The sequence below is a fragment of the Penicillium samsonianum genome (assembly GCF_028829775.1).
Source record: "Penicillium samsonianum strain IBT 33392 chromosome Unknown utg000003l_segment0_segment0, whole genome shotgun sequence".
Classification (NCBI taxonomy): Eukaryota; Fungi; Ascomycota; class Eurotiomycetes; order Eurotiales; family Aspergillaceae; genus Penicillium; species Penicillium samsonianum.
In genome coordinates this window covers 5,472,102-5,495,963 of record NW_026643261.1, presented here as the reverse complement: position 1 = coordinate 5,495,963, position 23,862 = coordinate 5,472,102, and the positions used below count along the sequence as shown (strand labels likewise).

General features: G+C 48.0%; 11 protein-coding genes across 11 annotated transcripts; 6 read left to right on the top strand and 5 right to left on the bottom strand.

Moving 5' to 3' along the window:
- Nucleotides 1–540: 540 nt before the first annotated feature.
- N7471_005713 (DUF92 domain-containing protein) lies at nucleotides 541–1,801 on the top strand (the record flags this gene model as incomplete). The annotated part of the gene is made up of 4 exons (XM_057278432.1): nucleotides 541–726; nucleotides 823–1,037; nucleotides 1,114–1,474; nucleotides 1,535–1,801. The coding sequence occupies 4 exons, from the start codon at nucleotides 541–543 to the stop codon at nucleotides 1,799–1,801; spliced, it is 1,029 nt and encodes a 342-aa protein (XP_057138042.1).
- A 506-nt stretch (nucleotides 1,802–2,307) lies between these two features.
- Nucleotides 2,308–3,774, top strand: N7471_005712 (uncharacterized protein; the record flags this gene model as incomplete). Its single annotated transcript, XM_057278431.1, has 3 exons — nucleotides 2,308–2,620; nucleotides 2,674–3,543; nucleotides 3,605–3,774. 3 exons carry the CDS (start codon nucleotides 2,308–2,310, stop codon nucleotides 3,772–3,774), a joined length of 1,353 nt encoding a protein of 450 aa, XP_057138041.1.
- A 1,260-nt stretch (nucleotides 3,775–5,034) lies between these two features.
- N7471_005711 (uncharacterized protein) lies at nucleotides 5,035–5,286 on the bottom strand (the record flags this gene model as incomplete). The annotated part of the gene is made up of 1 exon (XM_057278430.1): nucleotides 5,035–5,286. The coding sequence occupies one exon, from the start codon at nucleotides 5,284–5,286 to the stop codon at nucleotides 5,035–5,037; it is 252 nt and encodes an 83-aa protein (XP_057138040.1).
- Nucleotides 5,287–6,399: 1,113 nt separating this feature from the next.
- N7471_005710 (uncharacterized protein) lies at nucleotides 6,400–7,900 on the bottom strand (the record flags this gene model as incomplete). Its single annotated transcript, XM_057278429.1, has 5 exons — nucleotides 6,400–6,463; nucleotides 6,516–6,854; nucleotides 6,916–7,235; nucleotides 7,300–7,383; nucleotides 7,445–7,900. 5 exons carry the CDS (start codon nucleotides 7,898–7,900, stop codon nucleotides 6,400–6,402), a joined length of 1,263 nt encoding a protein of 420 aa, XP_057138039.1.
- A 306-nt stretch (nucleotides 7,901–8,206) lies between these two features.
- Nucleotides 8,207–9,615, top strand: N7471_005709 (uncharacterized protein; the record flags this gene model as incomplete). The annotated part of the gene is made up of 4 exons (XM_057278428.1): nucleotides 8,207–8,482; nucleotides 8,548–8,631; nucleotides 8,700–9,475; nucleotides 9,543–9,615. 4 exons carry the CDS (start codon nucleotides 8,207–8,209, stop codon nucleotides 9,613–9,615), a joined length of 1,209 nt encoding a protein of 402 aa, XP_057138038.1.
- An 84-nt stretch (nucleotides 9,616–9,699) lies between these two features.
- On the bottom strand, nucleotides 9,700–11,115 carry N7471_005708 (uncharacterized protein; the record flags this gene model as incomplete). The annotated part of the gene is made up of 4 exons (XM_057278427.1): nucleotides 9,700–9,736; nucleotides 9,798–10,540; nucleotides 10,604–10,687; nucleotides 10,744–11,115. 4 exons carry the CDS (start codon nucleotides 11,113–11,115, stop codon nucleotides 9,700–9,702), a joined length of 1,236 nt encoding a protein of 411 aa, XP_057138037.1.
- Nucleotides 11,116–11,804: 689 nt separating this feature from the next.
- N7471_005707 (uncharacterized protein) lies at nucleotides 11,805–13,190 on the top strand (the record flags this gene model as incomplete). The annotated part of the gene is made up of 1 exon (XM_057278426.1): nucleotides 11,805–13,190. One exon carries the CDS (start codon nucleotides 11,805–11,807, stop codon nucleotides 13,188–13,190), a length of 1,386 nt encoding a protein of 461 aa, XP_057138036.1.
- Nucleotides 13,191–13,989: 799 nt separating this feature from the next.
- On the top strand, nucleotides 13,990–17,323 carry N7471_005706 (ATPase P-type K/Mg/Cd/Cu/Zn/Na/Ca/Na/H-transporter; the record flags this gene model as incomplete). The annotated part of the gene is made up of 4 exons (XM_057278425.1): nucleotides 13,990–14,043; nucleotides 14,094–16,538; nucleotides 16,603–16,985; nucleotides 17,038–17,323. The coding sequence occupies 4 exons, from the start codon at nucleotides 13,990–13,992 to the stop codon at nucleotides 17,321–17,323; spliced, it is 3,168 nt and encodes a 1,055-aa protein (XP_057138035.1).
- A 270-nt stretch (nucleotides 17,324–17,593) lies between these two features.
- N7471_005705 (uncharacterized protein) lies at nucleotides 17,594–18,410 on the bottom strand (the record flags this gene model as incomplete). Its single annotated transcript, XM_057278424.1, has 4 exons — nucleotides 17,594–17,737; nucleotides 17,810–18,038; nucleotides 18,114–18,201; nucleotides 18,251–18,410. Coding segments are annotated over 4 exons (621 nt in total), but the record flags the coding sequence as incomplete, so codon positions are not given.
- Nucleotides 18,411–20,928: 2,518 nt separating this feature from the next.
- Nucleotides 20,929–21,328, bottom strand: N7471_005704 (uncharacterized protein; the record flags this gene model as incomplete). The annotated part of the gene is made up of 2 exons (XM_057278423.1): nucleotides 20,929–21,129; nucleotides 21,233–21,328. 2 exons carry the CDS (start codon nucleotides 21,326–21,328, stop codon nucleotides 20,929–20,931), a joined length of 297 nt encoding a protein of 98 aa, XP_057138033.1.
- A 471-nt stretch (nucleotides 21,329–21,799) lies between these two features.
- N7471_005703 (inorganic phosphate transporter) lies at nucleotides 21,800–23,734 on the top strand (the record flags this gene model as incomplete). Its single annotated transcript, XM_057278422.1, has 3 exons — nucleotides 21,800–21,878; nucleotides 21,940–23,379; nucleotides 23,442–23,734. 3 exons carry the CDS (start codon nucleotides 21,800–21,802, stop codon nucleotides 23,732–23,734), a joined length of 1,812 nt encoding a protein of 603 aa, XP_057138032.1.
- Nucleotides 23,735–23,862: the final 128 nt, after the last annotated feature.

The following is a 23,862-nucleotide window of genomic DNA, read 5'->3' as shown; positions in this document are numbered from 1 at the left end:
CCTGCAGCTGCTACTCGTCGTCTTGCTTTTGGATTTTATTTTACCGTTTTCTTTCCCTTTGATTTTGATTCGATTTGCTCCTGTATACTATACTTCCTGGATTTTGGACATACCCCGAGGAGCGAAAAGGTGCACAATTTTTTGGTGTCTATATATTGACTCGGCACATACCATACCTACTTAAATATTGGTTTTGATTCATTTTGGGAATATCCTGCAAGTAGAACGAACGTATTCCTTTTCTTTTCTATTTTCCCTCTTAAGGGGCCCATCTCATTAGACATCAGGAAGACCTCCGGAGGTCGCTGAACGGTTTATCCAACTCCAACAGATCAATGCCCATAATATTGAGCCATAGAAACTTCGTAATTTCTATTTTTTTTTTTTTGGCTGTTCTTTAGTATAAAAGTGGAATTTGTATCATGTGATGATGCTTATTTTGGACTCCGCCCAAGCTCCGATCCTCTTGCTACACCTCGTCAACCTCAACCACCATCTTTCCCAATAAATGACGGTACTCGAGATCACAAGAGCAACAAAATGAAACCCTATATTGGCATACCTCTCGTGGTTGGACTTGTCTATCGAGCTTGGTCGCGCAAATCCCTTACCCCGCTCGGCCTGGTCGTTGCGGGATGTTCAGCCTCCGCGCACGCTCTCCACCCATGGTCGGCACCAGTCGCGCTCCTTGCGGTATTCTATTTTGGCGGAACTAAAGTTACAAAGGTATGAAGCTATCCATATGTTGAGTGAAGCTGCATACTATCCACTCTTCAACCTACATCTATGTTATGGGCGCAGCTTACAAAATGGTGATGATAGGTAAAACATGAGGTCAAGTCGCGTTTGACACTCTCCGCAACCGGTGCAGAAGGCGGCGAAGGCCCCCGGAACCATATCCAAGTCCTGGCGAACTCCGTTGTCGCTACCATATTATCAATCGCTCATGCGGTTATTCTGGCCAAAACAACAGGCACCGAATCGTGCTTCTCACTCGGTCAGAATGCGGCTGATATCTTAATTGTTGGGATTGTAGCGTACGTCACTCAACTTCACATTACATGTCTGCACTGTCTGTTCTAGAGTATATAACTAATATGTTCCTCTTCGCAGAAACTACGCCGCTGTCGCCGCGGACACCTTCTCCTCCGAGCTCGGCATTCTCTCGAAATCCAAACCCCGCCTGATTACCTCGTTGAATCTCCGTGAAGTCCCGCCCGGTACAAATGGTGGTGTTACCGCGACTGGTCTTGGGGCTGGTGTACTGGGAGCGTTCATTGTTTCCGCGACATCTGCTGCGGTTCTTCCGTTCTGTGCCAGTGCCGGATTGAAGGATCGGGCTCTATGGACCATAGCTATGACTCTTTGGGGTACATTGGGCAGTGTTCTTGACAGTGTTCTTGGTGGGCTGTTGCAAGCCAGTGTTGTCGATAAGAGGAGCGGGAAGGTTGTAGAGGGGAGTGGTGGCAGGAAGGTGAGTTCACAATTATGTGTCCTTGGCCACTATGTACAAAGTTCTAATCCAGTTTTCTAGGTCCTCATTCACCCTTCCACGGGCAAGCCGGTTGTTCCTACTGACAGCACTGCCAAAACCACCGGCAGCATACATAACGCTGCATTGCATGGCATCCAGGTGACAAACAATGTTCAGGAAAGTCAGGAAAGTCGTCGTCTTGAAACTGGTCATGACTGGCTAGACAACAATGGTGTCAATCTCCTCATGGCTGCGACTATGAGTGTTGGGGCTATGGGTATTGCGCAGTGGTTCTGGGGGTTGGATGTGTTTGAGTTGCTGGTGTAAATTCTACAGATATTCTTCAGTCTGGCGGAATATCAAACTAATTCAGGCCTCGAACATGCTTTATCTGGATCCTGTTTATTTCTCGGATTGGATTAGATCATAATTATGATTAATATCTGTCTTTATCTCTCTTAGTCTTTTGAATGTCTCTGCTTTGAGAAGTGTGGTGTAGCTTTTTGTTTGTCCCAGCTGTTCCCAACTCACCCTCTTCCCACTTTTCCTCTTCGACGAACTCAAGTCCGTATTTGTTTTCTTTCTCTTTCACTATTCTCTTCTTCTTTCGGTGTTCCCTTCGCATCTCAACAACAACACCGGCCTAATCAGGTAAAGCCAACGCGACGTTAACACAACCGACACGATTCATCACGTGTCATCGTTGGCCCTAGTTCGTGAGTCCCTTCTACGCATCACACGCGCCGAGTGTCCCTGGGCTCCATCTCGGACTGGGAGAACTGACAAGCAACAATGCATAGCATAATTTGGACGAACAGAGCACGCCAGCCAAGATGGCAACTGAAGAAGAACGCGGAATGCACGTGCGAGTCACAAAACCAAGTGTCTCTTTCCTACCCGAGACCGAAACATCCAAGACCGTCACATATGACCTCCATCACAATGACTTGCTTCCTATGTATGACTACGTCTCCCAGGAATATCTGATGACGGGCGTTGCCGTTGCAAACTCGTACTGCACACGTCTTCTTCTTCGTTGCCCTGCTGATCCTGGCAAATTTTCCGGTCTTGTCATCGCGGAACCATCTCATCTATGGGGTGGAACAACCATCTGGCGTCTCATTAATCGGTGGCTGATGCGCAATGGTGAGTTTCAATCCATTCTAGTTTGACATGCTGTCCGGGCTAATACCCGAAAGGACATGCCTGGGTGGAAGTTGATTCGCAGGCTCCCGCGACAATTGACCAGATCAAAAACGTTGATCCCGAACGCTACAAAGAGATGCACTTTATCCCCTGTCGCACTCTGGAGGAGTTTTCCAGCAACATTCCCGCCTTCACTAACGCAGAGGAGCTGTGGGATAATTACAGGATTTTCAAGGAGAGATGGTGGGCCGCAACTCTGCAGTCTCCGGAGATTCTTGTTGCTGCATCATATGCTTTGAGATCCGGGCAGCTGGGTATCAAGGCTGAGCGCGTTGTGCTAACTGGTCTTTCCCAGACTGCAGACTTGATAAGAAAGTTCATCGTCGAGTCTCCTCATCTCCGACTTCCTGATGGATGCGCTCCATTTGAGGGATTCATGCCATGCCAATGCGATGGCGGCAACCCACTTCCAGACTTGCGCGATGTAAAGATCATTGAGATTCTAGGTGAATTCGAACTCATTTATATCAGGGCACTCTACAGCGGAAGTGAACAGCCTCCCCATCGCCGTGCTGATAGCAAGTCATTCCGGCTCTACGAAGTTGCTGGTATGTCTCATCGCGAGACTCGATACCTCTCCATGGCCGATAAGAAGCGTTTGTCGGTTGTTGATCTTGAAGGTGCTCAGTGGAGCACTTTTGCCAATTCTTTCGTTTACCATGCTCTCTTCGATGCTATGAACAAATGGATTACGACCGGTGTTGCTCCTCCGCGAGGTACCACAATTGATATCGACAAATTCGGAGAGATCGAGCGAGACGAGTACGGAAATGCGCTTGCTGGAGTCAGAACTGTTCATACAGACGTGCCTACTGCCAAAATCATTGATGTTACCCCCCAGCCACATCCGCATTGGCACACTGGTAAGTTTCTCATGTCCACGAGAATTCTTTTCAATTTTTCTAACCTGATTATCATTGAAAGGCACCGAGGTCCCTTTCAAAGATGTCAAGCTGTGGGCTATCTACAAAACTGTAGCCAACTTTCGACGTCAGGCGGGAGAAGCCATTGAGCGACAGCTTGATGCCGGATTTTTGTTGCCGGAAGACGCTGAAGTCCTGCGTCGCGATACCATTGAGCAAATCTCCTTTTAAAATTGTCAGCCTACGGTATTGCTTATTTCTCATCATGGATGTGGAGTATTACCTAAATCTTGGGGGTCTGAGGTTTCTTAGGAACAAACAGTTGTGGTGACCTGCAAGCCTTACGTGCCTCGGGATGCCCTTGGCTATGTTTGGCTCTGCTCTTCTGCGATTTCAATGTCTTTAGCTAGGACTTCTTGACTATCTACTTTCATGTCAATGTAATTCAGTTCTTTGATTTGCCAATAATGATCACACGAAACCATTCTTCGCCCATGCTTTCGTTGTATCATCTGTAAATTCATAGTCTATAGTATACCTTGAGATACTTTGTTGATTCATATCACCTTGGATATTGGTTTTTGGCCCACGTACAGATCCCACAAGATGCAAAGCCTCGAGTCATCTGGTCCATAACTGGTTATATGCAACTATATAGACGGATGGACCTTTCCTATTCGGGTTGCTGTCGCTTTTATGAGGGCGCTCAGACTGGAGATCACTAAGTAGACATGAGCACGGGCCCAAAAGTGACATGAGAGTAGTTATCTAGTTCACCACTAAATACCACGACGTATGGATTGAGCTTCTTCTTGGTCGGCTTCACCCTAGGGCGCTTTATCTGAGCCTCTGCATCTAGTATGTTATGAGACATGAGGCATCTTCGCTGTTTGCTCTTGACACTGGAACAGAACGGTATGGGCACCGACCGGTCTTTATCCTCTCAACGGGAGGACATGTCGCCTTCAATATCTCCCTCTGCTTCGCTCCAAGCTTGACCTCGGTGCTCCTGCTACGTGTCTGCTCTGGCATATTCGGTTCCTCTCGCTAACAAATGCAGAGGCATTGATTCAATATCCAAGCATAGATATAAGAATCTCACTATCTTTAGGAATGAAATATGTGAGCAAAATTATGGGCCTAAACACCTAAACCCGGATCTAGAAAACGCCCTAAGTTCTGGGTAGCTGAACAGTAATGATTCTGCTGGTGATCCTTCTAGGTAATACAAGTTTCAGCAATGAAATAGAGTCATTGACAGATATGCACTGACTGGCAATGACTGCATTGTACCAGCCCTCGATCTACATTAACAGACAAATCTTCGATGGAAATAATTGACACAAAATCCTTTGCAAAGTTACAAAAATAGACCTTCCAACCATAGTGTAAATGTTGCCCGAGTGAAACAGTCTGCAGCACCCCGCTGTTAGCAATGATAATCGCTAAATTTCCCACTGCAAGACATCATTACCTAACAGAAAATGACCACTAAGGCTGTCCTTGTCCAATTCCTTGCTCCATCGCCCCCGGTGTTTTGACATATGCTGGGGCTGGTTGCTGGACCGGGGTGTACGGCACCCATTGTTGTACAGGGGGTGGCTGGAAAGAATTCTCCAGCTCCCTTTCTTTCTTTCTGCGATCACGACGCATTTTGATGAGAAGGACAATAACAACAACAATGACAGCGAGGACAATAATTGGGATGAGGATCGCTTTGAGCAAGAGCTTGACAAGACCCATGGTGAGGAAGACTGGAGTATAGGAATAGGCGGCAGAGGCTGGTATCACACAGAAGGTGACTACAATGAGAATATAATGTAGAGAGGCACTTGGGAAAAAGGGATAAACCTTGGATGGGTGAATCGAGGAACTTTTATAGCCCGATCTTCTCAACGCCCTGGCTCTGTGTGACTAGGTCATGTCGTATCAACGGGGCATGCGCGCAGTCTACACAAACATAGGGCATGGCGCAGCGCTAAATGATGATATTTGGTTGGCGATCAGCCTGTGAATGTACTAAATTTGATATTGAAACACAAGGCCGACTATTTTTTTCCTAACAAAAACAGACTTTATTGGCCTACACTAGGCGCTGCAACTGTGATTGATCGTACATGACTGAAGCTTCGGCTTTTTTTTTCCAAGGCCTGCCTGCCTTATTATGTAGCTCTATAAATGAATCTGTTTGAACTGGGGTGTATATTGTGTGACTTTGAACAGCCACTCTGCGTACGCAATAGTTGTTTGGCTCTCGATACTATCCAGAAAACAAATCAATAATCAGTAGATGAAAACAAGATACATGTAATGATTCTGAGAAAGAGAAACAGGGAATTGAGCGGAATTCTGCTGCCTGATCACGTCCCCTCGGCCGGTTAGCCGGTAATAAACTACATATGTACATGTATATCTACGTGATGCTCAAGTTAGGGTGGTCTATTATTTAAAGATAGGATCCTTTGGACTAAGATTGAAGGGGTTTGAGGCAGTTGACCTTGAAAGTGTCCTTCAGTCTGCGAGAACAACATAAAAGCTGAGTTAGCTGAATTGATCAAAACGATTTAATTGAAATTGGTACATTCGTACATTCATCTAGTCACAGCGATCAAGGCATCAACATTTACCGGAAATAGGGTTTTGGCAGCTGGCGCCTATACCGCTGCGTACACAGCGCCAAGTCTCAGCCCTACGAGGCGACTGCACCGTTGATGGCGATCCTTGCCTTTTGTTCTAAAGATAGTATTGCTTCTACGGTATGATTTTTGAGCGCTCGCCAGAAATGTAAATTTCATATGTTGTCCGAATGTAATGTATCTAACTAGAAATAATTAATCGTAACTACCCTGCAGCATCCTAAACGAAGGGTGCATCAACTGCGTCTGGGTGCACGTAGAATGCAATTGCGATTATCAGATACCTAAGAGAAATCATTAGTACTGAAGGCAGCCAGAACACTCGTGGCCACTCACGTTCCAACCAATAAAGACCCTTCGTAGTAATTCGATCTACCTCCACGAATCAAGCAGTCCATGACTATTACCGATAGGAAGAATACCACAGTTTCGAAGGGACTGTAGCGCAAGGACATGGGCTGCCCAATAACCCAGCCACACATGACCAGGAACGGACTCACGAACAATGCGATTTGCAACGTGCTTCCCACAATCACACCAACTGCGAGGTCCATATTCCCCTTGATCGAAGAATTGACGACAGTATTGAATTCTCCTGCGTTACCGACAATGGGAACCACAATCAAGCCAATAAAAGCCCGGCTCACATGCCACTTGTCTACAAAGCCATCGACGCTGTCCACCAGACGATCAGAGCAGACGGTAACCCCGAGAGTTGCAAGGATCAAAATGATACTTGCCGACCAGGGGGCCCAGAACTCGCTCTTCTTCCTCTTCTTGTTTATCGTCGACGAATAGTTCGGAGTGACTCTTCAGTTGGAAGTAGAGGTATACCAGGTAGAATGTGAGTAGGACCATGGAGGCGGCACGAGAGAGACTCAGAATGCTAGCTTCCACTTCGTAGGACTTGGATGGTATGGTTGAATAGAGCACGGATGGAATGATCAATGTTGCAGAGGAGACTACCATCAAGGATGATAGTATTCCACTAACATCCACGTTGAATTTCACCACATCTTTTGCAAAGCCGCCACAGAACAATGAAACACCGAGGATCTAATTTCCGTGTAAGTAGACAAGATCACCTGGGCAGTGAACATGCACCAAGAACAAAACCTACCAAAAGATTGCCCGAAAGGATACTGCCCACCATACTAGATTGTACAATGCTGATTTCTCCCTGCCGGACCGCAGTGATCCCCACCTGTGCAGTGACCAACGTCAGTTCTCCACCTTAAGAGAGGGTCAAACGTCCAGCTACTTACAATCATTTCTACCGCATTTCCAAACGTCGCATTAATAAGTCCTCCGACGGTTTGCCCGACGCTTTTTGCCAGCTCCTCTGTGGCGAACGACAGCAACGCAGCGAGAGGAAGAATCGCTAGGAAGTTGAACGCGAAGGAAATCGAATCGTCCCATCCTTGACCCCCCGCGATTATTCCCAGAAACACAAACGGCAGTAGCAAATTGGAGTAGCTGCATCCCAGGGTAATCTTAAGCACACGTATAACAGAGTTACCTAGGAACAAAGCGCGCTTCGAGTCGGGGTAGTTTGTGTCACGCAACTCTGCAGATTCCTCCCCGTTTCTTTCGCGTTCAGCTTCATCTCTGAGTAATGCATCTTGCTCATGGGCTGTCGCGTTTGCTTCGAGAGACCCGGCCATGATTTCAGGGTCGATCTTGGTTGGCTTTCGCAGTCGGGGGTGAGCTGTGTTATTCATTTTGTCAAGAGTGAGGAAAGAGACTAAAAAACATTGGGGTCGAGGGTCAAGGGAATGATGTATTACTCCACTGCCGTTCAGCCCTAGGCATCTGCGTATGCATTGGTGGATTGCGTAGGATTGTTCTACTTAAAAGAGCCGTACAGATAAAATACAGAAAGTTTTGGTTAATTACGGTTGAATTACATATGTAACAGTATCTGTATGGAAACATTACGGTGATACACCGAGCCTCATTTATTGACCTGTGTGGACTTTCTAAAGACGGGTGAATTCTCTCAGCTTCACCTTTTCCCTCCATAAATCATGTCTCCCGATCGAGGCTCACCTATGCTATATTGCAATTCCATCATGGCACGGGTCCACCACCACCTGGGCGTCTTGTCCTTCTTGATATCTCTCATCGGTATCACAGCAGGAGCCCTGAAGTGGAACAGTGCTGCTATCTTCGCTCTCAATATCGTCGCTGTGATTCCGCTTGGATCATGGATTAACCGATCAGTCGATGCGCTGACCGTAGGTGGCAGCCGAGTTGTCAATGAAGTGCTGAAATCAACACTGGGAAACTCGGTGGAATTAATGGTGATATCCGACCCTGGGGGGACTCAACCTTCAATTCAAACATAGGCTAACTATCATTTATCCAGATCGGAATCAATGCGATCGCACAAAAACGACCACAAATCTCCCAGTCCGTGATACTTGGAAGTGTCCTAGGCAATTTACTACTGGTAAATCCCAGTATCAAATCCAACCACAGGTGCTATGAACCTCCTCCTAATACAAACAATACCTACAGGTCCTCGGCGGCACCATCTTTGTCTCAGGCTATGACCAGAAGCGACTCCGGTTCGATCGCACCCTCACAACGGTCCTCTCATCCCTCATGATGGTTGTCTTCATCCTTCTTGCACTCCCAACCGTAATGGACGTCTTCCCATCCGCCAAAGCCACCCCGGAAGACCATATCCTCTTAACGCAACGCGTAACAGCAATTATCCTCGTCATTCTGCTCCTCACATTCCTCATATTCCGCCTCGGCACCCATGCAGCCATGTTTGCCAGCACCCCATTCAGCCAGCGAGACCAAGCTCGCAGCGGCCATCAGTCTCGCCAAAGCCAGATCGTCGAGGGCCAAATCCCGCAGCCGTATCTCGGCAAGGGTCCAGCAGCTATAATCCTAGCAGCTGCATCCGCTTCTGCGCTTGCGTGCACTTATTACATAGTCAACAGTTTGAGCGGGGCTGCTTCGATTACGGGCATGAACCAATCTTTCCTTGCCGTGACGTTTGTTCCTCTGTTCGGGAACTCGGTCAAGTACCGCTCCATTGTGTTTGGGTCCCGGTCTTACAATCAGATCGAGCTTGGGATCAGGGCGGTTATTAACAATGTGTTGCGGGTTACGATGCTTATTGCTCCGCTACTGGTTCTCGTTGGTTGGGTTTTTAATGAGCCGCTTATTCTTAGGTTTGATGGGTTTGAGGCTACAACGCTTTTGCTTGGTGTTGTGGTTATGACTTATCTTATTTCTGATGGGCGGAGTAATTACTTCGAGGGGTTGATGTTGATTGGAACGTGAGTCACTCGCACTGCTTTGTTGGGCTTATTGTTCGTCGGTATTAACTTTGCTTTCTCTTAATAGATACATGATCATTGCATTCTCGTTCTTTGTTAGGCCTGAGGTGCGGATGAATGTGATTTACCTAGGTGCTTAGATTCGTCCAGTCCTGATATATCACATCATTCGTTACTTAAAGTATCCCCTAAAACTTATTGAGGCGTCAAAACCCTTGAGCTATCTAGCGCGCGTAGAATGCCACAACTAGACTAGAGTACCTATCATTATGCATCAGTAACAGTCTTGGTGGAACTCAGTAAAATGCCCAGGGAAACTTACAGAGCTAGGAGCATGGCACCATGGATGTAAGCGTACTGTCCATCACGAAGTAGATGATTAACCACCAGGATGGCCAAAAACATGGCAACAGTCTGGAACGAGTCAAAGAAAAGCGTCATCGGTTCAGCAATGCACCAGCCGATAATGACCAAGAATGGTATGACAAACAGACCAATCTGCAAGAGACTGTCGATGATAACCCGGATTGCAGAGTCTGTGTCTCCTGTGCGAGATGCTGCAATGACAGTAACCCCTTCGGTGCTATTGCTAGCGATTGGAATAAAAACGATCGCGATAAATACTTCAGAGACTCCGAGAGTTTGCACTATGTCGCCGATGCTTTCAAGCAGGAGTTCTGTGCAAAAGACTGTGGCGGCCACGGCTGTTATCAATCGGATAATTGATGAGATTAAGCTGGCTCGATTGGGTGCGAATGATGAATCTCCGTTGTTTTCATCATCACTAGTTTCGCTCTCATTTGAAAGGAAGAGGTGTTTGTGAGTTCCAAGGTAGAAGTAGAGGTAGCCTCCGTAGAGTGCGAGCATTACCAATGACGTTCCTCGTGAGAAGGATAGCACTCTGTCATCGATCTCGGATACTGGAAAAGTCGAGTAGAGAGCCGTTGGGAGAAGCATCGTCACGGCTGTGATCATCATCAAGGAGGACAAGGTCTTTGCAAGAGCGCTGTTAAACACTAAAACCTCCTTGTTGTACGAAGCTGTGACGAGGCAGCAGCCGAATACCTAGATTTGGCTGTCAGTCGAATGATATGGCCACCATGGGGCCCTCATAATGTGAGGACTTACAAGCAGAATATCCGAGAGAATACTGCCAACCATGACAGACTGCGCAAATGGAATCTCGCCATGAACCAGAGCCAGAATGCCAGCCTGAACTGAGTGAGCATTTTGTCATTTCGATATTCGGGGCAATAATTGTGGCTCACCGTGAGTTCTACGGTATTTCCGAATGTGGCACTGAGTAATGCACCTTGCAGCTCTCCGAGATGAGCAGAGAGTTCATCGGATGAGATAGAGATCGCTTCGGACAAGAAGATAATGGCGACGATATTCACCACGAGAACTATGGTCGGGTTCCAATGAAATATCTTTGCAAGCCCGGCCAGAGGTAGCAGTACCATTATTGGCCATCCATAATTGATATTCAGTTGATTCAGTCCTGTTTGGGATGGCATCTTGAAGAAACTCTGGATGCGAGTCCAAGGGTCTATATCTGCATCTTGGATTTGCTGTTGACGCTGATGGCGACTGGATTCTGGTCCACAGGACTCTGGCTGGGTGTCTCGGCGAGACAGCATGGTAAATCTGGATAAACTTAGGCTCTCTTAGAGTGTTGAAGCTTAAGTGAAATGTGACCCGAGGACCGGGGAAACATGAAATCGGGACAGTTGTGTTTCAAACGTTACCACGGTACAGATACGGGTACTAGTAACTTTCAGCCTTAATTAAAGTTACAGCCCTATTACTAGCGCCAAACAGTACTGTGTCATCTCCACTGGGGAATGGGGTTGACGCGATAGGGCTGAACCGGCATTTAGCCGTTTGGTACCTGCAATAAGTGTATACGTACAGTATACAGCTTTCAGGCAACAGCATTTCTCGGTATTGGTCTCAGCCTTATGGATTGACCTATAAAATATTCGAAATATCATGTGGAATGACGATCGCCATATTAATTCCAAGGTTTCCAATTATTACTCGGGGAACACCGTACCCCTCTCTGCTCTGTATTGTCATTAATCGGAGCATTCGTGTTCCCCCCCCACACCTTGGCAATGCGTTCACTGCTCATTATTATCTTCTTCTTTCAGTGAAGAGTCACTCACATACCGGGCAGTCCTGTCTTCATCACAATCAACCCACCTATTGACAACTCCGAACCTCATCCGATACGGGTAAGTTATTAAGAACCCGCCTATCAAATCATCCACACAAACAACACCCTGCCCCCGGAGTTGAATGATCCTTGTTGCCCTGCCTGTGATCTATGGACAAACACCCTCCCTCCCTCGAGTCGCTCCAGAGGGAGGTCAGTGAACTCACAGCCATATACCATGGCCGAGGCTGGACGACCGAAGCAACAGACCTGGAGTCGGCAATGACGGCAGCGGGGAATCGGGTACTCGCAACAGGTGCGGATTCTGACGCAACGACAATAATTCTTGAAGAGTTAGCCACATGCGTGAAGACATGGCTACAGGCCAGGTCATGGATTGTTGCGGAAGATCTAGGCATTCTGGTGCTAGACACCTGCGAGAACCTGAAGGGAGAGCAAGACTTAATGACCATGACAGCGATGCATAATGTCGCTTCGGCGTATTGGGGCCGGGGGCAGCTGGATCAAGCTTCTGCTCTCGCTGCCCGGGTAACCAAGCTGAGACAGAAGATTCTCGGCGAGGACCATCCCCAGACATTGACTTCGATGACGAATCTAGCTTCCACATATCGGAGTCAAGGGCTTTGGGCTGATGCTCAGAAACTTGATTCGAGGATTTTTGAGATGAAGAAAAAGACTATCGGTCCCAGGAATCCATCCACCTTGGCCTCAATGTCTAATTTGGCTATATCGTATGCCCATCTCGGTCGGTATGAAGAGGCCGAGTCGATTGCGCGCCAACTGGTCGATCTCGGGGAAAGGGAATTATTACCAACCGATGCCTCGCTGTTAAACTGGAAACTTACTCTGGCATCGACCTACCGAGACCAGGGGAGGCTAGACTCCGCTGAAAAGCTAGAAAGGCAGGTTGTCGCTGTTAGTCGGGAGATGCTTGGGACGAATAATCCCTTTACCTTGACCTCTATGGCCAATCTTGCATCCACATACCGCGAACAAGGCCGATGGTCGGATGCTGAGCGCCTTGAAAAAGAAGTCGTGGCTAGCAGCGAGACCGTGCTCGGCGAAACACACCCCCGAACCCTGATGTCCATCAGCAACCTTGCCTCAACATATCGCCATCAGGGTCGACTCGAAGAAGCCAAAAGCCTCGGGGGGAAAGCAACAGCGGTGATGAAAGAGGTCCTCGGGGAACGTCATCCACACACACTGGTTGCCATGGCGGATCTTGCAGTGACATACCAAATGATGAGGCAATCACCAGATGCCGAGATTCTGGCCAGCCGGTCTCTGTGTTTGATGGAAGAGACGATAGGCAAAGACCATCCGTACACCCTCAGCGCGATGGCCAATTTGGGCTTTATATACCAGTCGCAAAGCAAGTGGGAGGTCGCCGGTGGAATGGCCGAAACTGTACATTCTCGCAGGGAAAAGGCATTTGGAACGGACCACCCAGATACTGTGGCAGCGCTAGAGGATTTGAGGAGAGTAGCGTGGGTAGAGGCGGCGGATCAGAATTCACAGCGTACGTTGAATTAGACTCTCTTTTGGGCTTGGAATGTGGAGAGGCGTTGTCGAATGTCCCCAGCGGTGTTAGGTTGTATTTAGCCAGTGTTGGCTAGTGTTAGCCATTTTTAATCAATTTTTCTGGGTTTGGTGACCAATTTTCAAGTTTGATTGGCGCCGATGCACCTCTTTTAAACCAGTTGGGTCGAGGGGGTCAGCCTCGGACATTGACATGGTCTTTTCCCTTGCACAGCCTCCTTGCCAAGACTTGAGACTGTTAACAATCTCCTTGTGTGATCAATGGCGTTTGCTTTTGGGGAGTACAATAGGCAGCATAGCCTTGTGAGAAACTTAGTTGCCTGTTTTGGAGTGGACTTTGGCTGTTATTAAGCTGCATATCTCGTCCTCGTATGGCTAATGAGGACATGCGCCTGTCAAAGATCAGCACAGCTAGTCAGAAGAACTAGAAAGTAAGGCCTTATATTGACGACCGAGTGAATGATCTCTGATTGATTCATGCCCCTATAATGTACAGAATAGCATCAAAAGGAGGTAGGGTGTCTTCCAGGTGTCACTCTATGAGCTCAAATGGACATATCTTGCAAAGATTTGCAGTGAATATCGAGTTACAACTGGAATACTGATATCCAGTCTCATAGAATACATAATAGACCCAACTATGTATGTATTTTCCAATCTCCTAAGATACGCCAAGCTGTATTTTACAATTCCTTCCTTTTTACGTGTATTTGTATTTCGCCAGCACATGTGCACATGTGCACCTCCTTTCTGATTTTATCCATCTAATTCTCCCGATAACATTCTCCATGAAATGACGCTTACTTCGGGGGCCAATGGGTCTCATATATCTTTTTGGTCACGAATAGTAAGTTCAACGATGGGCCTGGAATGCGTCTTACTGACGATACCCAAAAGAACCCGCGATCAAAACGTGCCACGAAACAATCCACCCAATCGACTTTTTCGACCTTTCTGACTTTTTCCCTGGATCCTGACGCGTTAGGCGATCTTGTACAATCTAAAGATATCCAGGCGCTCCATGCCCTCGGTGGGGTAAAAGGTTTAGAGGAAGGACTGCGAACTGACGTCCACTCCGGTGTGAGCCTGGACGAGACCTACCTGGGTGCTCCTGCGAATGTCACTGCAAGTACCACAAGCACTACGCCGACAGAAAAGACCGCTATCCCTGAGCTCCCTGTCTCGGCAGAGCTTGATCACGATGCATTTGTCGACAGAAGGAAATTCTTCGGGGACAATCGCCTACCCATAAAATCATCCCCGAGCTTCCTGTCATTGATGTGGGCAGCCTACAACGATCACGTCCTATTCCTTCTAACTGGGGCTGCTATTATCTCGCTTGCTTTGGGACTGTACCAGACATTCGGAACCAAGCATACTCCTAACAACCCGCCCGTTGAATGGGTGGAGGGCGTTGCCATCCTCGTCGCTATCGTCGTCATTACTCTCGCTGGTGCCGCGAATGATTATCAAAAGGAGTACAAGTTCCGAAGTCTCAATAAAAAACAGCAAGATCGCAATGTTTGGGTCCTTCGGTCTGCGAGGATTCATGAGGTTCCCATCTCCGAGGTTGTTGTTGGTGATATTGTCCACATCAATCCAGGGGATATCGTACCTGCTGATGGGGTGTTGATAAGGGGCCATCAGGTCAAATGTGATGAATCCTCAGCAACTGGCGAGTCTGATCCGGTCGATAAGAGCGCTATCGATACAAATCTTCCTGATGGCTCCCTTGAGATCGACGCCTTCATCCTCTCTCATACCAAGATCGTGGAAGGCGTCGGTGCGTACCTCGTCTTGGCTACAGGCACAAAATCAAGCTACGGAAGAATCCTCCTCTCTCTCGACACCGACCCGGGTTTCACCCCGCTACAAGTGCGGCTCAGCAATCTTGCAAAGAACATCGCTCGCTTTGGTGCACTTGCGGCGCTTGTGCTGTTCGTAATCTTGTTTATCAAGTTCTGTGTTGGCCTACGAAATAGCACTGAATCTCCCTCGGAAAAGGGACAATCCTTTTTAAATGTCTTCATTCTCGCCTTGACTGTCGTTGTGATCGCAGTCCCGGAAGGACTTCCCTTGGCAGTTACACTTGCGTTGTCTTTTGCCACTACCCGAATGATGAGAGATAACAACTTGGTTCGACAGCTCCGAGCATGCGAAACGATGGGACAAGCCACGGATATCTGTTCAGACAAGACGGGAACATTGACACAGAATGAAATGACTGTTGTCTCGGGTTTCTTCAGTGCTATCTCACAATTTACTGATCGGGCTAGCAGTCCAGGCATTTTGGATGAAGAACATTCATCATCTGTGTCAAAATGCATGAGCCGTCTCTCAAGTCAATCGAGATCGCTTTTGAGGCAATCTATCGCGATCAACTCGACTGCGATTGAAAGCCAATATGGCGGAGGTCGGCAGTTCCTTGGGTCCCAGACAGAGGCCGCCTTGTTAAGATTCTCGCAGGACTATCTGGAGCTAGGTCAGCTTGACTTTGACCGTGCTAGTGCGGAAGTTGTGGATCTTTTGCCTTTTGATGCTTCTCGCAAATACATGATCACAGTTGTCAAGCTGGCCAGCGGATTATATCGATCATATGTGAAGGGCGCTCCTGAGATTCTCCTTGAGAAATGTGTGGCCACAATTGCACAGCCGATGCAAGGGCTTAGTACTGCTCCGATCACAGAGGATGGTATTGAACAAATACGCCAGACAATTTCTCAGTATGCCTCACGATCCTTGCGCACAATTGCGATTTGCTTCCGTGATGTGGAGGATTTGCCGTTCAAGGGCGAGGAGGAAACTGTTGACTTCGAGGAGCTGATGAAAGAGCTTACATATCAAGGCATTCTGGGTCTACGAGACCCTCTCCGGGCCGATGCTTGGGGTGCTGTAGAGACCAGTCATAAAGCAGGTCTCACTGTGCGCATGGTTACCGGCGACAACCTTCTAACAGCAAGAGCCATTGCAGAAGAATGTGGAATCATCAACAGTCCAGATGATCTTGTGATGGAAGGCGATAAATTCCGTGCGCTAGATGAATCACAGCAAATGGAGCTAGTTCCGCGCCTGAAGGTTCTTGCTCGATCTCGTCCAGATGATAAGCGCGTTCTGGTCCAGCGTCTGAAGGACCTCGGGAGAGTCGTTGCTGTCACTGGAGACGGCACCAATGATGCCCCTGCCCTTGCAGCTGCTGATATCGGATTCTCGATGGGAATATCTGGCACTGAAATTGCTCGTGAAGCTTCCTCTATTGTCCTGATGGATGATACATTTTCTTCGATTGTCAAGGCTATCATGTGGGGAAGAGCAGTCAGCGATGCCGTCAAGAAATTTTTGCAGGTAAGCTACAGGCTCTATCAACAAGGAGTATAGATGGGTGGTCGATCTGATATCCTTTTTCCAGTTCCAAATTACCATCACCTTCACCTCTGTGGGCCTGTCATTTGTCTCGGCGGTCGCCAACTCATCGCAGGAGTCGGTTCTGACACCAGTGCAACTCATGTGGGTAAATCTCTTTCAAGACACTCTAGCAGCTCTGGCGCTAGCAACTGACCCTCCCCCTCGCCGGATCCTTGACCGCAAACCCGAACCAACATCTACACCTTTGATTACTCCTACCATGTGGAAGATGATCATTGGCCAATCTGTGTATCAGATGGTAGTAACACTCGTTCTGTACTTCGCGGGCTCTTCTATCTTCTCCTATCACAGTGCTCTTCAAACATCACAGTTACAGACTGCTGTTTTCAACACCTATGTCTGGATGCAGATATTCAACATGTACAAGTATGTTGAGACTACTCTAATTTTTATTTTTGTCATACTAACCCTAATACAGCAATCGACAAATTGAGCGATCATTTAACCTCATCGAAGGGATCCATCATAACTGGCTCTTTATAGCAATCACCTGCGTCATGATGGGCGCTCAAATCCTGATTATGTTCGTCGGCGGGCGGGCATTCTCAATCACAAAATTGAGTGGCGATCAATGGGCATATTCCATCGTTCTCGGTGCAATATCTATTCCCATCGGGTTCCTTCTGCAAGCTATTCCCACTGTCGTTGTTGAGAAACCAATGACAGGCATGGGGAGGCTATGGGACCGCTTGCGCCGTCGGTGATTTCCCTGTCTTTACTTTTCTCTTTCTTTTGTTGATCAATCGCGCGAGCGTCTTTGAATCTTGCATGGCCATCCAGACGGAATAGCCGTAAACTAATCTTTGAATACCCACTCCTGTCTAGCATCCACTTGCTCAATATCGTAGTCCCTTATCAAGGTTGCCATTAGTTTGAGTAGCTCAAATTGGGCAAGGTTACAGCCAGGGCATTAGTTATACCCAGCTCCCCACTGTGATAGATATGTTAATCCATATTGTAAAGGGATGTAGGCGTTATAAAATGCGTTCATGGATCAAAAATGAGTCGATATAACTCGTGTCCGTTTGAGGCCAACGGTCTAGGTTGAAGCTGTTGCAATCGGCGCCGAAAATCTGAGGGTTGCGATGAAAGACCCATGCGTTGATACTGACAACCACCTAAGGATAAAGTCAACATTTGATCAAATATTAACATTGGAATCGGTATAGACCCCGTGCGGCTATTCTTACTCCTTCGGGGAAGGCAAAGAAGTTGAACCATTTGTCAAATTCTACAACCTGGTTGCTTTTGCTTAGTGCATCGAGGTGCTCTTTGAGGCAGTGGAGGATTGCGTCCACGTGGGACTCGGACTTGATGATATTTGATAGTGCAAAGCCGGCGGCTATATTGCGCGACATTTCAATGTGCCGCTTTGGGTTCAGTTCAGACATCTGGTTCACATAATGGTAGTCTGGCAGACTGAAGATTGAGTACCAAAGGCCCTTTTTGCATGAGTGTTAATATCGTAAGTGTTAAAATGTAGGATATGTACACATTTTAGCAATATTTGCATGGGGAAGCTGCTTTACTGCGTCTGGGTGAGAAGCACTGACTTCATTCTCCGAAATGCGAACAAAATATCCTGTCATACTTGTTAGAATATCGAATAAAAGGACGATAGACGAACCTACCATGCTTCTTGTGAAAATCAATCAGCTTTTTCTCGCCATGGCCCTTCCGCAAATGGTAAACCAGCCATAGTTTCGAAAAAGACGCCAAAAATGGGCCTGGTATATCTCTGATCGGCGTCCAATATTTGCGAATAATCGCTCGCAGAATAAACAAAATGATTACTGAAACCCATAGTTTGCACAAAGTGAGGAAGGCCGTTACCCCAGACACAAGTAAAGAAATTATTTCAATTGATGATATCTGACATACACGTTTCAACGCACGTAGAAGATGAATTTTTATTTTCGGGAGAGATTCGCGTGTGGGGAATGATTTGACACAGACCGTTGATAACGAAAATGGGCTGTTCACAACTTCTGAAAATACAAGCCATTGTAATATTCTCTGCCGTCTTGCATCAACCTAAGCTGGAATGGTGGAAGTGAGATGCTTTGGCATTGACCGTGCCCAGTCTTTGTGGGGCCGTGCCTTGCTAGCCGCGTTGAGGCAGACTGCAGACTTGGAGACAGGCTGCTAGCACATATCGGGGATAGTTCTACTACCTCACGATGATCTGATTTGTCAATTAAATGTTGTGCCGCAGATATCTCCGAGATTAGAGTGGAATCGCTTCTTTGTTTGGAGAGAATCCCTAGGCATGTTAATCACAAGTTAGTTGGACTGGGCAGGGTAGAGGTCTGCCTTATTACATCTGTTCGCCTCGGATTCATTTCATATTTTAGAAAACAAAATTCTTCAAATATCCTCTTGGGCACGATGTCCTCTTCTGAATATCCAGCGGCATTTTTAGCGGAGGATCGCCGCCAGCCGGCGATTATCGGCATGGCCGTTGTGACAACGCTCTCAATACTTGTCGTTCTGGTTCGCCTGTATGCTCGGGGATATCTGATCCATGAGCTGGGATGAGATGATCTCACAATCGTGGTCGCGCAGGTAAATATGCTCGGTATCTGATCACTCGCGATCTCTTGCAGGAATTTGACATCGATCTAGTTGGTCAGCTGGATAGTCTTGGGGATTTCATTGATGGCCATCCATTATGGCTCTGGTCAGCATCTTGCAGCATTGATGAACGACCCGGAAACCCTCGTGCATATGCATAAGTGGCTTGTCAGAGCTCAACTCGTGTACATGTTCAACATGGGGCAGTGTCGCATCTCGGTATTGCCTTCTATGCTCGTCTCAACCAAATGCCGCGATTCAAACTCTATCTCTGTATTTCCTTCGCTTTTGTGACGGTTGTGTATGTGGCGCAGACACTCATTGTCGCACTGCAGTGTGTTCCTCTCGCTGCTCTGTGGGGCGGCGCAGAGGGTAAATGTATGGGCTCGGATATTGATTTCATTTCGAGTTCTGTGCTCACTATCGTCTGTGACTCGCTCGTGTTGCTGTTGTCAATGAATATAGTCTTCCCGCTGCCGGCAAAGCTAGCCAGAAAGCTAGCCCTGGCGCTATACTTTGCATGGGAGGTTTTTTTGTCTTTTTATTTGTCAACAGAGAATGAAATGAAGTAGCTAATATCTCTTTAGTGCTGTTGTGTCAGTATTTGCCGCTTCCCCAATCACGGTCTGTTAACTCACAGAATATAGAACTTCCATTCTCCGAATGGTGTCCATGATAGTCGCCCTCCAACACCCGGATGACACAACTTGGTATTTCTCTGTCGTGATGGTGTGGTCTACCACAGAAATTGGTGCCGCCATCATCGCTATTTCTCTCCCGGCGTTGCGAGCATTGTTCGGAGTCTTGAGCAAAAATCGTTTGACGATGCATCACAGTGGCTCGGATAATACCGGGACAATTGGCCCATTCCTCGGTCGGCAAAGCGGCCTCTATTTGACAGACATGATGTTTATGAGGCGACAATGGATGTGAACTGGGGGACCAATCCGAGACAGGAGACCCTTTGGGGTGTCAAGGATGGGGAGGTTCGATTTGAGGATACAGTTCGCGTGGGTGTTGAGAGGCCCCTGTCTCAATAGACAAGAGTGTGATGAAGTACCTTTTCTCCGTGTCTACTCCGTACTGAGTTAATGGTTAGTCCAAAAAAGAAAATGGTTCCTTGTGGCTGAATTCTTGAGAAGCGATGTCTTGTCATTCTTTCCGCCATTCTATGACGATCGAGCCAATGAGTGACTGTCCAGTTTACCCACTTCTTCTGTTAAGGCTGACCAAAGCATTATGTTTTAATCACTTGGGAATGCCACGTGAGTGCAGGGCTCTGTTTCCCTCGAGGCGATTCCGAATCCAGCGTGGCGAAAGGCATCGCTAAGCCCGGCCAGCTGTCTGGTGGAAGTATCCATTTAGAGAACCAGGTTGAGGCACACTACCACATCATACGGGCTTCGGAGAGCAACTTCCAAGAGAACTGATTCTGACTAGACAGAAACGAGATAACTTACACCTGAAAAGCCCTCCTCGGGGATAGATTAATGCAATTGATTCGTTCTTTCGGGGAGCCTAGTTGTCATGCAAGTCAGGCTAAATTAGCCGGATCGGAGAATTGGACACATGCGAACGCCTCTAATGAGTGGGGCCAATCATGCGACAAATTCCCGTATGAGTTATTTTATATTATTATTATTCTTCGACTTCTCCAATGCTAGGTTTCAGATGTTGCAGTTCGCCGTGGTATGTACAAAGTACATAGTAGTATATGATGTACATTGCGCGCGGGTCAATCGTGCTGTTGCACAGCCATGAGATTGGCTTTCTTGGCCTGGCAAAGACTTTGGAACCAACCGAACTTAGACTCAGCTACTCTGTACTTCCTAATCTTCTTTTTGGCCACCATTTGCTTAGTGTCAAGATAGTAGATTCCTATAAGAGCACGTGTGCTCGCCTCGGAGCGCCCGATCCAGCTGGGCAACGGTGAAACCTGTACGGAGTAAAAAAAGTTAGGGATGTCTTCTAGAACAGAAACGAGCCATGCGAGTGACATTCCGGGGATGGGCCTCTTATACACCCACGTGTAGTCTTACTGTGCTCTCATAGGTAGATGCGGACCGTGCGCCCCCACCCCCGCCAAGAGCCGCAACCGTCCAATGGCCGAGCCCCTGGAGCCAATCAGATGTCATTCTCCACTGAATTCCACTGAATCTAAACCAATTTAAACCAATCTACACCTAATCGGGATCCGTTCCATGGCATGTCAATGTAAAACTATTTCCGCCCGGATGGTTGCCAAGACCTTGTCCAATTTGCTTGAGGCCCTAAGCTTGCGGAAACGAGCTTTTTATCCCTCTTGGCTAGGCCTCGTTGCATTTACTTTTTGCCAAGCCCACGGAGGATGATCGAAGGGCTTGCCATTGCGAGTAGGACCAGCACGTGTGGCCAGAATGTCCCAAACGGGAAGTTTGCCTAGGCGTCAGTCAGTATACTTGCCACAGGGTCGTGCATAGAGAGCAGAGGGGCCGTATCAACCTTTAGAATCTTCCATGCATACTTAAAAAGCCAGTCTTCTCATCTTGGTCTTGGTTTCTCTTCTTTCTCAGTGCAAACGAAAGTCCGATACTAAGCTTTGACTTGTCTTGGTACATTCCATCAAGATGACTCTCCACCAATACGATTACATCTTTGCCATCGGCACGTTGTTTGCTATGCTTGATGCATTCAACAACGGTGCAAGTGAGTAGCACAGAGCCTATCTTCTACAGATTGACCTCGACTAACCTTTGTATGTTCATAGACGATGTTGCCAATTCTTGGGCTACGAGTGTCTCCTCCCGGTCCATCTCCTACCGCCAGGCTATGGTCCTCGGTACCATTTTCGAGTTCGTCGGAGCTGTCGCTGTCGGTGCCCGTACCGCTGAGACTATCAAGAACGGCATCATTCCCAACTCAGCCTTCCAAGGCAATGCCGGCGTTCAAATGCTCGCCTTCACATGTGCCCTTGCCGCTGCATCCTCATGGGTGATGTGGTGTACCAAAAACTCCGCCCACGTCTCCTCCACCTACTCCCTCATCTCTGCTGTCGCCGGTGTCGGTGTTGCAACTGTTGGCGCTTCCAAGGTTCAGTGGGGCTGGAACAATGGCAAGGGTCTCGGTGCTATCTTCGCTGGTCTCGGCATGGCTCCTATCATTTCCGGTTGCTTTGCCGCTATCATCTTCATGCTTATCAAGTACACCGTGCATGTGCGGAGAAACCCTATCCCATGGGCCGTCTGGAGTGCTCCTTTCTTCTTCCTGGTTGCTTCCACCATTTGCACGCTCTCCATCGTGTACAAGGGTTCTCCCAACCTGGGTCTGAACAAGAAGCCCGGCTGGTACGTTGCTGCCGTCACTATGGGCACTGGTGGCGGTGTCTGCCTTTTGTCTGCTATCTTCTTTGTTCCTTTCCTCCACGCCCGCGTGATCAAGAAGGACCCCAGTGTGAAATGGTGGATGGTCATCCAGGGCCCTCTGCTCTTCAAGCGTCCCGTTCCTACTGATTCCGAGGTCGCTACGGTCCCCAACTACGCTGTGGTGCAAAATGATCCCCAGGAGTATGAATCTCACCTGCCTATCGATGAGAAGGAGCCCAAGACCGGTGCTGCCTCCATCCCAGGCTCTACCGGCTCTGCAGAGGAGCGATCCGTTGATAAACTCGAGGGCAACCAGCTCACTTACCGCGAACTCATGGCCCAGTCCGAGGAGCGTCACAACGCCAAGCTCCTTCAAAGCCGTGGTCCTATTGGCTGGGCTATGCGCCTTCTCCGGGACAACCCCATGGGCGCCGGTGAGATCTACGAGCTCCGCAACATGAAGCGCATGGCCAAGCGATTCCCTGCCGTCGTCACTGTCGGTATTCTGTACGGTTTCCACTACGACATCCACACTGCCCAGAGTGGTAATGAAGGTACTCCCGAGGGTGCGCGCATGAAGCGTGTCTATGCCAACGCCGAGAAATACCCCAACGAGGTCGAGCACACCTACTCTTTCATTCAGGTCATCACTGCTTGCACTGCTTCCTTCGCACACGGTGCCAACGATATCGGTAACTCTGTCGGCCCCTGGGCTGCCATCTACTCTGCCTGGTCCACCGGCTCTCCCGCTGCATCCAAGTCCCCCGTGCCTATCTGGCAGCTTGCTGTCCTAGCCATTTGCATTTCCATCGGTCTTTGCACTTACGGATACAACATCATGAAAGGTGAGCATTCCCTTCGTCTTTTCCTTTTTCCAATCTTCATTTTTACTAACTTGTACACTTAGTCATGGGTAACAAAATCACCTACCACTCCCCATCCCGTGGCTCCTCCATGGAGATGGGTGCCGCCATCACGGTGCTGGTCTTCTCGCAGTTCTCCCTGCCCGTTTCCACCTCCATGTGCATCACTGGCGCTACCGTCGGAGTTGGACTTTGCAACGGAACTTTCAAGGCCGTCAACTTCCAGCGTGTCGGTCTTTTGTTGTTTGCTTGGATCATGACCATTCCCATCGCTGGTACCCTTGGCGGATGCCTCATGGGTTTGGTCCTTAACGCTCCCCATTTCCTCAAAGCTTAGAGATTTGGCATTTTGGAGAGTGCACATATTTTACTTAATTCTTCTTTTGAAATACCACTTTAGATTTTGGACAGTCAGTCATTTAGGACAAAAATTTTATAAGAGTCAGTGATAGCGTCTCATCATAA